Raw genomic sequence first — 14,579 nt, forward strand, 5'->3', positions numbered from 1 at the left:
ACTTACAGTTCCTTCTACCCAGTCCATGACAGCTTCTTTGGCAGGTAGGTTGATACTAACACATACTTACTTACATAGATCTAACTTACAGTTCCTTCTACCCAGTCCATGACAGCTTCTTTGGCAGGTAGGTTGATACTAACACATACTTACTTACATAGATCTAACTTACAGTTCCTTCTACCCAGTCCATGACAGCTTCTTTGGCAGGTAGGTTGATAAAAACACATACTTACTTACATAGATCTAACATACAGTTCCTTCTACCCAGTCCATGACAGCTTCTTTGGCAGGTAGGTTGATACTAACACATACTTACTTACATAGATCTAACTTACAGTTCCTTCTACCCAGTCCATGACAGCTTCTTTGGCAGGTAGGTTGATACTAACACATACTTACTTACATAGATCTAACTTACAGTTCCTTCTACCCAGTCCATGACAGCTTCTTTGGCAGGTAGGTTGATACAAAACACTATTACTTACATAGATAAACATAACTTACAGTTACGTCCTTCTACCCAGTCCATGACAGCTTCTTTGGCAGGTAGGTTGATACTAACACATACTTACTTACATAGATCTAACTTACAGTTCCTTCTACCCAGTCCATGACAGCTTCTTTGGCAGGTAGGTTGATACAAACACATACTTACTTACATAGATCTAACTTACAGTTCCTTCTACCCAGTCCATGACAGCTTCTTTGGCAGGTAGGTTTGATACATAAACACATACTTACTTACATAGATCTAACTTACAGTTCCTTCTACCCTGTCCATGACAGCTTCTTTGGCAGGTAGGTTGATACTAACACATACTTACTTACATAGATCTAACTTACAGTTCCTTCTACCCAGTCCATGACAGCTTCTTTGGCAGGTAGGTTGATACTAACACATACTTACTTACATAGATCTAACTTACAGTTCCTTCTACCCAGTCCATGACAGCTTCTTTGGCAGGTAGGTTGATACTAACACATACTTACTTACATAGATCTAACTTACAGTTCCTTCTACCCAGTCCATGACAGCTTCTTTGGCAGGTAGGTTGATACTAACACATACTTACTTACATAGACACATACTTACTTACATAGATCTAACTTACAGTTCCTTCTACCCAGTCCATGACAGCTTCTATGACAGGTAGGTTGATACTAACACATACTTACTTACATAGATCTAACTTACAGTTCCTTCTACCCAGTCCATGACAGCTTCTTTGGCAGGTAGGTTGATACTAACACATACTTACTTACATAGATCTAACTTACAGTTCCTTCTACCCAGTCCATGACAGCTTCTTTGGCAGGTAGGTTGATACTAACACATACTTACTTACATAGATCTAACTTACAGTTCATTCTACCCAGTCCATGACAGCTTCTTTGGCAGGTAGGTTGATACAAACACATACTTACTACATAGACACATACTTACTTACATAGATCTAACTTACAGTTCCTTCTACCCAGTCCATGACAGCTTCTTTGGCAGGTAGGTTGATACTAACACATACTTACTTACATAGATCTAACTTACAGTTCCTTCTACCCAGTCCATGACAGCTTCTTTGGCAGGTAGGTTGATACTAACACATACTTACTTACATAGATCTAACTTACAGTTCCTTCTACCCAGTCCATGACAGCTTCTTTGGCAGGTAGGTTGATACAAACACATACTTACTTACATAGATCTAACTTACAGTTCCTTCTACCCAGTCCATGACAGCTTCTTTGGCAGGTAGGTTGATACAAACACATACTTACTTACATAGATCTAACTTACAGTTCCTTCTACCCAGTCCATGACAGCTTCTTTGGCAGGTAGGTTGATACAAACACATACTTACTTACATAGATCTACTTACTTACATAGATCTAACTTACAGTTCCTTCTACCCAGTCCATGACAGCTTCTTTGGCAGGTAGGTTGATACTAACACATACTTACTTACATAGATCTAACTTACAGTTCCTTCTACCCAGTCCATGACAGCTTCTTTGGCAGGTAGGTTGATACAAACACATACTTACTTACATAGATCTAACTTACAGTTCCTTCTACCCAGTCCATGACAGCTTCTTTGGCAGGTAGGTTGATACTAACACATACTTACTTACATAGATCTAACTTAAAGTTCCTTCTACCCAGTTCATGACAGCTTCTTTGGCAGGTAGGTTGATACTAAACACATACTTACTTACATAGATCTAACTTAAAGTTCCTCTTACCCAGTTCCATGACAGCTTCTTTGGCAGGTAGGTTGATACTAACACATACTTACTTACATAGATCTAACTTACAGTTCCTTCTACCCAGTCCATGACAGCTTCTTTGGCAGGTAGGTTGATACTAACACATACTTACTTACATAGATCTAACTTACAGTTCCTTCTACCCAGTCCATGACAGCTTCTTTGGCAGGTAGGTTGATACAAACACATACTTACTTACATAGATCTAACTTACAGTTCCTTCTACCCAGTCCATGACAGCTTCTTTGACAGGTAGGTTGATACTAACACATACTTACTTACATAGATCTAACATACAGTTCCTTCTACCCAGTCCATGACAGCTTCTTTGGCAGGTAGGTTGATACTAACACATACTTACTTACATAGATCTAACTTACAGTTCCTTCTACCCTGTCCATGACAGCTTCTTTGGCAGGTAGGTTGATACTACTAACACATACTTACTTACATAGGTTGATACTAACACATACTTACTTACATAGATCTAACTTACAGTTCCTTCTACCCAGTCCATGACAGCTTCTTTGGCAGGTAGGTTGATACTAACACATACTTACTTACATAGACACATACTTACTTACATAGATCTAACTTACAGTTCCTTCTACCCAGTCCATGACAGCTTCTTTGACAGGTAGGTTGATACTAACACATACTTACTTACATAGATCTAACTTACAGTTCCTTCTACCCAGTCCATGACAGCTTCTTTGGCAGGTAGGTTGATACTAACACATACTTACTTACATAGATCTAACTTACAGTTCCTTCTACCCAGTCCATGACAGCTTCTTTGGCAGGTAGGTTGATACTAACACATACTTACTTACATAGACAAATACTTACTTACATAGATCTAACTTACAGTTCCTTCTACCCAGTCCATGACAGCTTCTTTGGCAGGTAGGTTGATACTAACACATACTTACTTACATAGACACATACTTACTTACATAGATCTAACTTACAGTTCCTTCTACCCAGTCCATGACAGCTTCTTATGACAGGTAGGTTGATACTAACACATACTTACTTACATAGACACATACTTACTTACATAGATCTAACTTACAGTTCCTTCTACCCTGTCCATGACAGCTTCTTTGGCAGGTAGGTTGATACTAACACATACTTACTTACATAGATCTAACTTACAGTTCCTTCTACCCAGTCCATGACAGCTTCTTTGGCAGGTAGGTTGATACTAAAACACATACTTACTTACATAGATCTAACTTACAGTTCCTTCTACCCAGTCCATGACAGCTTCTTTGGCAGGTAGGTTGATACTAACACATACTTACTTACATAGACAAATACTTACTTACATAGATCTAACTTACAGTTCCTTCTACCCAGTCCATGACAGCTTCTTTGGCAGGTAGGTGATGATACTACATCCAACACATTACTTACTTACATAGATCTAACTTACAGTTCCTTCTACCCAGTCCATGACAGCTTCTTTGGCAGGTAGGTTGATACTAACACATACTTACTTACATAGATCTAACTTACAGTTCCTTCTACCCAGTCCATGACAGCTTCTTTGGCAGGTAGGTTGATACTAACACATACTTACTTACATAGACACATACTTACTTACATAGATCTAACTTACAGTTCCTTCTACCCAGTCCATGACAGCTTCTTTGGCAGGTAGGTTGATACAAACACATACTTACTTACATAGATCTAACTTACAGTTCCTTCTACCCAGTCCATGACAGCTTCTTTGGCAGGTAGGTTGATATAACAAATACTTACTTACATAGATCTAACTTACAGTTCCTTCTACCCAGTCCATGACAGCTTCTTTGACAGGTAGGTTGATACAAACACATACTTACTTACATAGATCTAACTTACAGTTCCTTCTACCCAGTCCATGACAGCTTCTTTGGCAGGTAGGTTGATACTAACACATACTTACTTACATAGATCTAACTTACAGTTCAGTTCCTTCTACCCAGTCCATGACAGCTTCTTTGGCAGGTAGGTTGATACTAACACATACTTACTTACATAGATCTAACGTACAGTTCCTTCTACCCAGTCCATGACAGCTTCTTTGGCAGGTAGGTTGATACAAACACATACTTACTTACATAGATCTAACTTACAGTTCCTTCTACCCAGTCCATGACAGCTTCTTTGGCAGGTAGGTTGATACTAAACACATACTTACTTACATAGATCTAACTTACAGTTCCTTCTACCCAGTCCATCACACAGCTTCTTTGGCAGGTAGGTTGATACAAACACATACTTACTTACATAGATCTAACTTACAGTTCCTTCTACCCAGTCCATGACAGCTTCTTTGACAGGTAGGTTTGATACTAACACATACTTACTTACATAGATCTAACGTACAGTTCCTTCTACCCAGTCCATGACAGCTTCTTTGGCAGGTAGGTTGATACTAACACATACTTACTTACATAGATCTAACTTACAGTTCCTTCTACCCAGTCCATGACAGCTTCTTTGGCAGGTAGGGTTTGATACAAACACAATACTTACTTACATAGACACATACTTACTTACATAGATCTAACGTACAGTTCCTTCTACCCAGTCCATGACAGCTTCTTTGACAGGTAGGTTGATACTAACACATACTTACTTACATAGATCTAACTTAAAGTTCCTCTTACCCAGTTCATGACAGCTTCTTTGGCAGGTAGGTTGATACTAACACATACTTACTTACATAGATCTAACTTACAGTTCCTTCTACCCTGTCCATGACAGCTTCTTTGGCAGGTAGGTTGATACTAACACATACTTACTTACATAGATCTAACTTACAGTTCCTTCTACCCAGTCCATGACAGCTTCTTTGGCAGGTAGGTTGATACTAACACATACTTACTTACATAGATCTAACTTACGTACAGTTCCTTCTACCCAGTCCATGACAGCTTCTTTGGCAGGTAGGTTGATACTAACACATACTTACTTACATAGACACATACTTACTTACATAGATCTAACTTACAGTTCCTTCTACCCAGTCCATGACAGCTTCTTTGGCAGGTAGGTTGATACAAACACATACTTTACTTACATAGATCTAACTTACAGTTCCTTCTACCCAGTCCATGACAGCTTCTTTGGCAGGTAGGTTGATACTAACACATACTTACTTACATAGATCAAACTTACAGTTCCTTCTACCCAGTCCATGACAGCTTCTTTGGCAGGTAGGTTGGTACAAACACATACTTACTTACATAGATCTAACTTACAGTTCCTTCTTCTACCCAGTCCATCACAGCTTCTTTGGCAGGTAGGTTGATACAAACACATACTTACTTACATAGATCTAACTTACAGTTCCTTCTACCCAGTCAATGACAGCTTCTATGACAGGTAGGTTGATACTAACACATACTTACTTACATAGATCTAACGTACAGTTCCTTCTACCCAGTCCATGACAGCTTCTTTGGCAGGTAGGTTGATACTAACACATACTTACTTACATAGATCTAACTTACAGTTCCTTCTACCCAGTCCATGACAGCTTCTTTGGCAGGTAGGTTGATACAAACACTACATACTTACTTAGATCTAACGTACAGTTCCTTCTACCCAGTCCATGACAGCATCTTTGGCAGGTAGGTTGATACTAACACATACTTACTTACCATAGACACATACTTACTTACATAGATCTAACTTACATTTCCTTCTACCCAGTCCATCACAGCTTCTTTGGCAGGTAGGTTGATACTAACACATACTTACTTACATAGATCTAACTTAAAGTTCCTTCTACCCTGTCCATGACAGCTTCTTTTGGCAGGTAGGTTGATACTAACACATACTTACTTACATAGATCTAACTTAAAGTTCCTCCTAACCCAGTCCATGACAGCTTCTTTGGCAGGTAGGTTGATATTAACACATACTTACTTACATAGACACATACTTACTTACATAGACCTAACATTACAGTTCATTCTACCCAGTCCATGACAGCTTCTATGACAGGTAGGTTGATACTAACACATACTTACTTAAATAGATCTAACTTACAGTTCATTCTACCCAGTCCATGACAGCTTCTTTGGCAGGTAGGTTGATACTAACACATACTTATTACATAGACACATACTTACTTACATAGACCTAACTTACTGTTCATTTCTACCCAGTCCATGACAGCTTCTATGACAGGTAGGTTGATACAACACACATACTTACTGTACATAGATCTAACTTACATTTTATTCTAACCCAGTCCATGACAGCTTCTTTGGCAGGTAGGTTTGATTAAAAACACACTTACTTACACTTAGATCTAACTTACAGTTCCTTCTACCCAGTCCATGACAGCTTCTTTGGCAGGTAGGTTGGTACAAACACATAACTTACTTACATAGATCTAACTTACAGTTCCTTCTACCCAGTCCATGACCAGCTTCTTTGGCAGGTAGGTTGATACTAACACATACTTACTTACATAGATCTAACTTACAGTTCCTTCTACCCAGTCCATGACAGCTTCTTTGGCAGGTAGGTTGATACAAACACATACTTACTTACATAGATCTAACTTACAGTTCCTTCTACCCAGTCCATGACAGCTTCTTTGGCAGGTAGGTTGATACAAACACAATACTTACTTACATAGATCTAACTTACAGTTCCTTCTACCCAGGTCCATGACAGCTTCTTTTGGCAGGTAGGTTGATACAAACACATACTTACTTACATAGATCTAACTTACAGTTCCTTCTACCCAGTCCATCACAGCTTCTTTGGCAGGTAGGTTGATACAAAAACACATACTTACTTACATAGTCACACATACTTACTTTACATAGATCTAACTTACAGTTCCTTCTACCAAGTCCATGACAGCTTCTTTGGCAGGTAGGTTGATACTAACACATACTTACTTACATAGACACATACTTACTTACATAGATCTAACTTACAGTTCCTTCTACCCAGTCCATGACAGCTTCTTTGGCAGGTAGGTTGATAAACTCAGTAAACACAATACACATACTTACTTACTTAGATCTAACATACAGTTCTTCAACCAGGTACCATGACAGCTTCTTTGGCAGGTAGGTTGATACTAACCACATACTTACTTACATAGATCTAACATTACAGTTCCTTCTAACCCAGTCCATGACAGCTTCTTTGGCAGGTAGGTTGATACAAACACATACATTTACTTACATAGATCTAACTTACAGTTCCTTCTACCCAGTCCATGACAGCTTCTAAGGACAGGTAGGTTGATACTAACACATACTTACTTACATAGATCTAACGTACAGTTCCTTCTACCCAGTCCATGACAGCTTCTTTGGCAGGTAGGTTGATACTAACACATACTTACTTACATAGATCTAACTTACAGTTCCTTCTACCCCAGTCCATGACAGCTTCTTTGGCAGGTAGGTTGATATAAACACATACTTATTACAATAGACACATACTATACTTACATAGATCTAACTTACAGTTCCTTCTAACCCAGTCCATGACAGCTTCTTTGGCAGGTAGGTTGATACTAACACATACTTACTTACATAGACACACATACTTACTTACATAGATCTAACTTACAGTTCCTTCTACCCAGTCCATGACAGCATCTTTGGCAGGTAGGTTGATACAAACACGTACTTACTTACATAGATCTAACTTACAGTTCCTTCTACCCAGTCCATGACAGCTTCTTGGCAGGTAGGTTGATACTAACACATACTTACTTACATAGATCTAACTTACAGTTCCTTCTACCCAGTCCATGACAGCTTCTTTGGCAGGTAGGTTGATACAAAACACATACTTACTTACATAGATCTACACTTACAGTTCCTCTACCCAGTCCATGACAGCTTCTTTGGCAGGTAGGTTGATATAAACACATACTTACATACAAAGACACATATACTTACATAGACCTAACTAACACAGTTCACACATACTTACAGGTATCTCATAGATCTAAACATACAGTTCCTATTCTACCCTGTCCATGACAGCTTCTTATGGCAGGTAGGTTGACAACTAAACACATACTTTACTTACATAGATCTAACTTACAGTTCCTTCTACCCAGTCCATGACAGCTTCTTTGGCAGGTTAGGTTTATACATTATAACACATACTTTACAAGGTAAGGTTGATACACATACTTACTTTAGATCTAACTTACATGTTCTTCTTCGCTACCCAGTTCCATGACAGCTTCTTTGGACACGTAGGTTTGATTACTAACACCATACTTTACTTACATAGTACTAACTGTACAGTTCCTTCTACCCCAGTCCAATGACAGCTTCTTTGGCAGGTAGGTTGATACTAACACATACTTACTTACATAGATCTAACTTACAGTTCCTTCTACCCAGTCCATGACAGCTTCTTTGGCAGGTAGGGTTGATACAAACACCTATACATACTTACATAGATCTAACATACAGTTCACTTCTTACCCAGTCCCATGACAAGCTTCTTTGGCAGGTAGGTTTGATACACAAACACATACTTACTTACATAGATCTAACGTTACAGTTCCTTCTACCCATCAGTCCATGACAGCGATCTTTGGCAGGGTAGGTTGATACTAACACATACTTACTTTACATAGATCTAACTTAACAGTTCCTCCTACCAGTCCATGACAGCTTACTTTGGCAGGTAGGTTGATACAAACACATACTTACTTACTATACATAGTTCAAACTTTACAGTTCTTCTTCTACCCATGTCCATGACAGCTTCTTTGGCAGGTAGGTTGATTACTAAACACATACTTTACTTAGAGGTATAGATTTACAGAATTTGTGTCAAGGATTTGACATTTCATACAAAAGTAAAACAGATACAATTCAATTGTTTCATCACAATAATGTTAAAGTATGGGAAGAGATGTCGATAATTAGAATGATCCTCCCCTTTGAAGGTTGTAGAAAATCACAATTTTTTATGTTGTCAATTTTATAAAAACGAGTTGGTTCTAGTCTTTTTTTTATTTCCAAATTTTGTTTTATTGATGGTATCTTATCTGTTTTCGTGCATTACAGTTAAGTCAGAATGACAAAATTCACTCCTTTTAAATATTAAAAAATGAAATGGAATTTCATGGTTTACACTTTTGACACACTTATTTCATGGTTTGTGTTTAGGCCAAACTGCTCTCCCAGGCTTATAACTATAGCCAGTTCTTACCTAACCACTACCAAATCTATTATTTATGTACGGAAAACAGCGATTTTGCTCAGGTGAGTTTTAGTGTAAAAACATAACGCAACTTATTAGAGCCATGGGTTGATGATCCTCGTTATTTAGATCAAGCGGGGGGATGAACTATTGATACACTATTTCTCATACAATTGCAGACGATAATTAATTTATAAGATATGATAAGACTGTATATTGATGTATTTAACAAGACATGGAATAAGGTTTTCATATTGTTGTATTTTCAGACCACCGATAAAGGTGTAATATTGATGTTTTTACAGACAAAGATAAAGGTGTATATTGATGTATTTACAGACATGGATAAAGGTGTATATTAATGTATTTACAGACATGGATAAAGGTTTATTATTGAAGGAATGTTACTGACACAGATAAAGGTGGTATATGGATTTATTTACAGACATATAATAAGGGTGTAATAATTGATGTATTTACAGATCATGGGGGGGGATTCAAAAAAGTGTATATTGATGTATGTACAAGACACAGATATAAAGGTGTAATATTGATGTTATTTACAGACATAGATAAAGGTTGTATAGTGATATAATATTACAGACATTGGATAAAGGTGGTTAGTATAGATGTATTAACGACAGGATAAAGGTGTAATTGGTTGTATTACAGACATGGATAAATGTGTATAATTGATGTATTATCAGGACACAGAATGAAGGTGTAAGTATTTAAGTATTTTACAGACACAGATAAGAGGTGTATATTGAGTGTATTTACAATCATGGATAAATGTTTGTATCATTGATGTTATTTACAAACACAGATAAAGGTTGTATATTGATGTTTTTAAGGACATTGATAAATGTGAATATTGATGTATTTACAGTACATGGATAAAAGGTGTATATTTGATGTATTTACAGACATTAATAAAATGTGTATATTGATGTAATTTTACAGACCAATTGAAAAATAAGGTGTATTATTGATGTATTTACAGAATATGGATTAAAGGTGTATTATTGATAGATGTACAGACATGGAATAAAGGTGTATATTTGGTGTATTTGCAAGACATGGATTATGGTATATATTCGGATGTCTTTACAGACATGAATAAATGGTGTATATTGAAGTATTTACTGACATGGATTAAGGTTGTATAATTGAATGTCAGTTTTACAATACACAGATTATAGTGAGTATATTGAGTGTATTTTACAGGGACACAGATAAAGGTTGTATATTTGAAGTATTTACTGTACATGAATTACATGGTGGCATAATGATGTATTAACAGACATGGCTATAAAGTGTATAAGATGATGTATTGTACAGGATCACAGATAAGAGGGTGTTATAATGTTAAATGTATTGTACTAGACAGTTTGATTAAAGTGATATATTGAATTATGATTACAGACACAGATAAAAGGAGGTAATATTGAAAGTATTTACCAGACATGGATAAAGCTGGTATATTGATGTATTTACAGGACATGGATAAACTGTACATTGATGTATTGAAAGGATTGTAAAAAGGTGTTTATTGATGTATTCTACAGTACATGGGGTTAAAGTTAGTAAATTGATGTATTTGCAGGGACACCGATAAAGGGTGTATATTGGATGTATTTACAGATTGGATAAAGGTGTATATGTGTATTTACAGACACCAGATTAAGGTGTATATTAGATTAGGATTTACAGACATGGATTAAAGTGTATATTGATGTATTTACAGACACTAATAAAAGGTGTATAATTGATGTATTTACAGACATGGATTTAAAGGAGTACATTGATGTATTTACAGAGACATGGATAAATGAGTGGTAATAATGTTGTATCTTACAGACATGGATAAAGGTGTATATTGGGTGTATTACAGACATGTGATAAAGGTGTATATTGGTGTATTTACAGACATGGAGAAAAAGGTGTATTGCTGATGTATTTACAGACATGGATAAAAGTGTTTATTGATGTATTTACAGACATGGATAAAGGTGTATATTGATGTATATTCAGGACATGGATAAAAGGTGTATCATTGACGTAATTTACAAGCTGGGATAAAGGATTAAATGATGTATTTGAACAGACATGGATAAAGGTGTAATATTGATGTGATTTACAGACACACAATAAAGGTGTTTATTGATGTATTTTACAGACATGGATAAAGATGTATATTGATGTATTTACAGACTGGATCAAAGGTGTATATTGATGTATTGTAACAGGTCCACTAGATTAAGAAATGGGAATATTGATGTATTTACAGACATTAGATAATGGTGTATATTTGATGTATTTACTCAGACATGGATAAAGGTTGTTTGTATATTGGGTGTATTTACAGAACATGGTTAAAGGTGTATATTGATGTATCTTACGAGCCATGGGGATAAAGTGCGTATATAGATGATAATTACAGACATGGAGAATAAAGTTTAAAATTAGAAGTATTTACAGATATGGATTATAAGGGTGTTATATTAGTGTATTTACAGACATGGATAAAGTGTGTATATTGATGTATTTAACAGACACAGATACAGGTGTATATTTGAACGGATAACAGAGACATGGTTAAAGAAGTGTATAATGTGCCTTTGTATTTTCAGACATTGGTATAAGAGTGAAGGTATGTGTATGTAATCACATGACATGGACTATGGTGTATTATTGATTTATTTACAGTACACAGATAAAGGTGTATATTTGAAGTATTTAGCAGACATGGAATAAACGGTGTATATTGATGTATTTACAGACACAGATAAAGGTGTATATGTGTTGTAATTTTTACAGACAGTGGATAAAGTTTATATTGATGTATATACATGACATGGATAAAGGTTGCAAATATCGGAATCGTGTTATGATGTATTTTACAGACATGGATAAAGGTGTTTGTATACTGGTCCATGTACGACCATGGATAAAGGTGTATTATTGGATGTACTTTGTACAGAACACAGATGAAGAGGGTACTGAGAAGACCTTACTGTTTAATAACCCTAGCGCAACCCGATCCATCTCGTTCACGTGAAAAAGCAGCGCGACCTTACAGTGGAGTGTTGACCTCGAGTCATACCGACCAAGACCGCTGCCGCCTCCATCCGTACTGTATAGTATCTCTCAATAACGTGCGAGTTTGTCGCACACAAGTGGAGGAGGGCACCAATCCTATGTGGGACGACAAGTTTATACTAGAGTAAACAAAATTTCTATTAACCAACCCTATGTGGGGCGACAAGTTTATACTAGAGTAAACAAAATTTATATTAACCAACAAAATTTCTATTAACCAACCCTATGTGGGGCGACAAGTTTATACTAGAGTAAACAAAATTTCTATTAACCTTGAATAAAAATTTTAGCAAACCATATAGCTGGTTATTTCTGTGTGGAAAATAATCCATGACTCTCACTTACAACCATAACCTTAACCTTTGACATGTTATTGAAAATTTTATTGTTTGGCTTTGAAGAGAAACTTTAATTAACTTATTATTAATCTATTGTTCAAATTTTTGTAACCATGACTATATGCCACATAATCCTTGAAAATAACTGGATATATGGTAACTTAATTTTAAGAGTATATCCAAGATATAAAGCCAACACTTCATAGGATGATAATTGTGAGAGAATACAGATAGTATAATTGTAAATTTGCCTATAGAAAAAAAAACCATTGATGCCTAAATCAGTTTACAGAAACTTCAATTACTGGATCTAGTAGCTCTATAGTAAACTGAAAAAATACATTTACAGTGATATTGACATCAACTTCATCATCAAGAGGCATCATAAATTCACAAATTGATCTGCTGTAGAATGACTATAGCTATCAGTACCAAACTCCTGTTACTTTATATAACTTATACATTGCAGTGATATTCCTTGTGACATAGAGGATTTCAGCATAACAATCTGCAATCACAGCCGACGAACAAAAGATCAAGAAATTGGTAAGTGTCATCCTCAACAATGAGTGGGAGTGATTGTGAGTTTGTTTAGTGATTTGACAACACTATGGACATATAACCTCACCACAACAGTACAGACTGGGGAGTTACTTCCTGAGTTACTCAATGAACAGTTGGAATGGTATAGTGAAGATACCTATGTACTGTTATACAGGTTGTGCTTTGTGCTGGGGTTATTTGTCAAATTTGGACCCAAACTTCCACAGATTTACCGTTATGTATAGGTTGTAATTCCCCAAATTATGAATGGTGAGTGACATTCTATAAAACAAAATTATGGTAAATACAGGAATGTGAAAGATATTTAATGTGTGGTGCCTGATGTTTATAACAACTTGTTGATTGCTGCTGTAGTTATCCTTTCCTACTTTTAATTGATCTTATTTACAAATGACTACTAGAAAGTTTTACCATCCCAGTGAGAATTGAGATATTTGATGAGGATACTAATTCTGACATTTACAGCCAATATTACAATCCCAGTGGTAGATGTAAAAGATACAGACTGTTACGACAAATGGCATATGTTACAAGCCCTGAACCCAGCCATGCGTAGCGACACAGGCTCCTTACGTATTCGAGCTCGATACCTTCACGAGATTATAATGCCGGAGGAGAAGTACTTGACATTGAAAGAGGTAATCCTACCACATGTTTTTGGCCGACTGATCTTAATTATTAATGCTTTGGGTCAGTATTGTTTTAAATCAATTTTGTTAACAATACATTTTCCTGGCAACATTTGGTAGTGTTTTACAATATTTAACTTTCCTTTTAATCATTTTGTTTCCACATAAATCCTCATATAATAAAAATAAAATATCCGTATGAATTATTTTGCTGTTACCTATGGTCTGTGTAAATAAAGATTTTTGCTCTTTTTCCATCATAATTTAAAGCATGTTTAATTATGCGAGAATGTCCTTGGATTCTCGAGAAGTCAACGTCCTTTGTTACATTAGAAGTATCATCCTTGGATATATGTGTTGGTTATTTTTGACAGCTCATCCTTAATGGCGATCTCAGTAACATACTGGAACTCTTCAATCTCTGTGGTAATGATAGAATTCCGGTAGCCAAAGCTCTACTGCAGATCTTCAGGCA

At 36.3% G+C, this 14,579-nt stretch overlaps 1 protein-coding gene across 1 annotated transcript in view; it reads left to right on the plus strand.

The window, feature by feature from the left end:
* The first annotated feature begins 8,297 nt into the window (after window positions 1-8,297).
* The window catches only part of LOC138334025 (ras GTPase-activating protein 1-like), a 35,293-nt gene continuing 29,011 nt past the window's right edge, over window positions 8,298-14,579 (plus strand). Inside the window, exons 1-7 of the mRNA XM_069282743.1 lie at window positions 8,298-8,304; window positions 8,548-8,599; window positions 12,105-12,124; window positions 12,505-12,697; window positions 13,381-13,457; window positions 13,941-14,113; window positions 14,479-14,576. Of these exons, the coding sequence (XP_069138844.1) occupies window positions 8,298-8,304; window positions 8,548-8,599; window positions 12,105-12,124; window positions 12,505-12,697; window positions 13,381-13,457; window positions 13,941-14,113; window positions 14,479-14,576 (620 nt within the window). The remainder of the gene's footprint in view (window positions 8,305-8,547; window positions 8,600-12,104; window positions 12,125-12,504; window positions 12,698-13,380; window positions 13,458-13,940; window positions 14,114-14,478; window positions 14,577-14,579) is intronic.

Source organism: Argopecten irradians, chromosome 10 (assembly GCF_041381155.1).
Source record: "Argopecten irradians isolate NY chromosome 10, Ai_NY, whole genome shotgun sequence".
Taxonomy (NCBI): domain Eukaryota; kingdom Metazoa; phylum Mollusca; class Bivalvia; order Pectinida; family Pectinidae; genus Argopecten; species Argopecten irradians.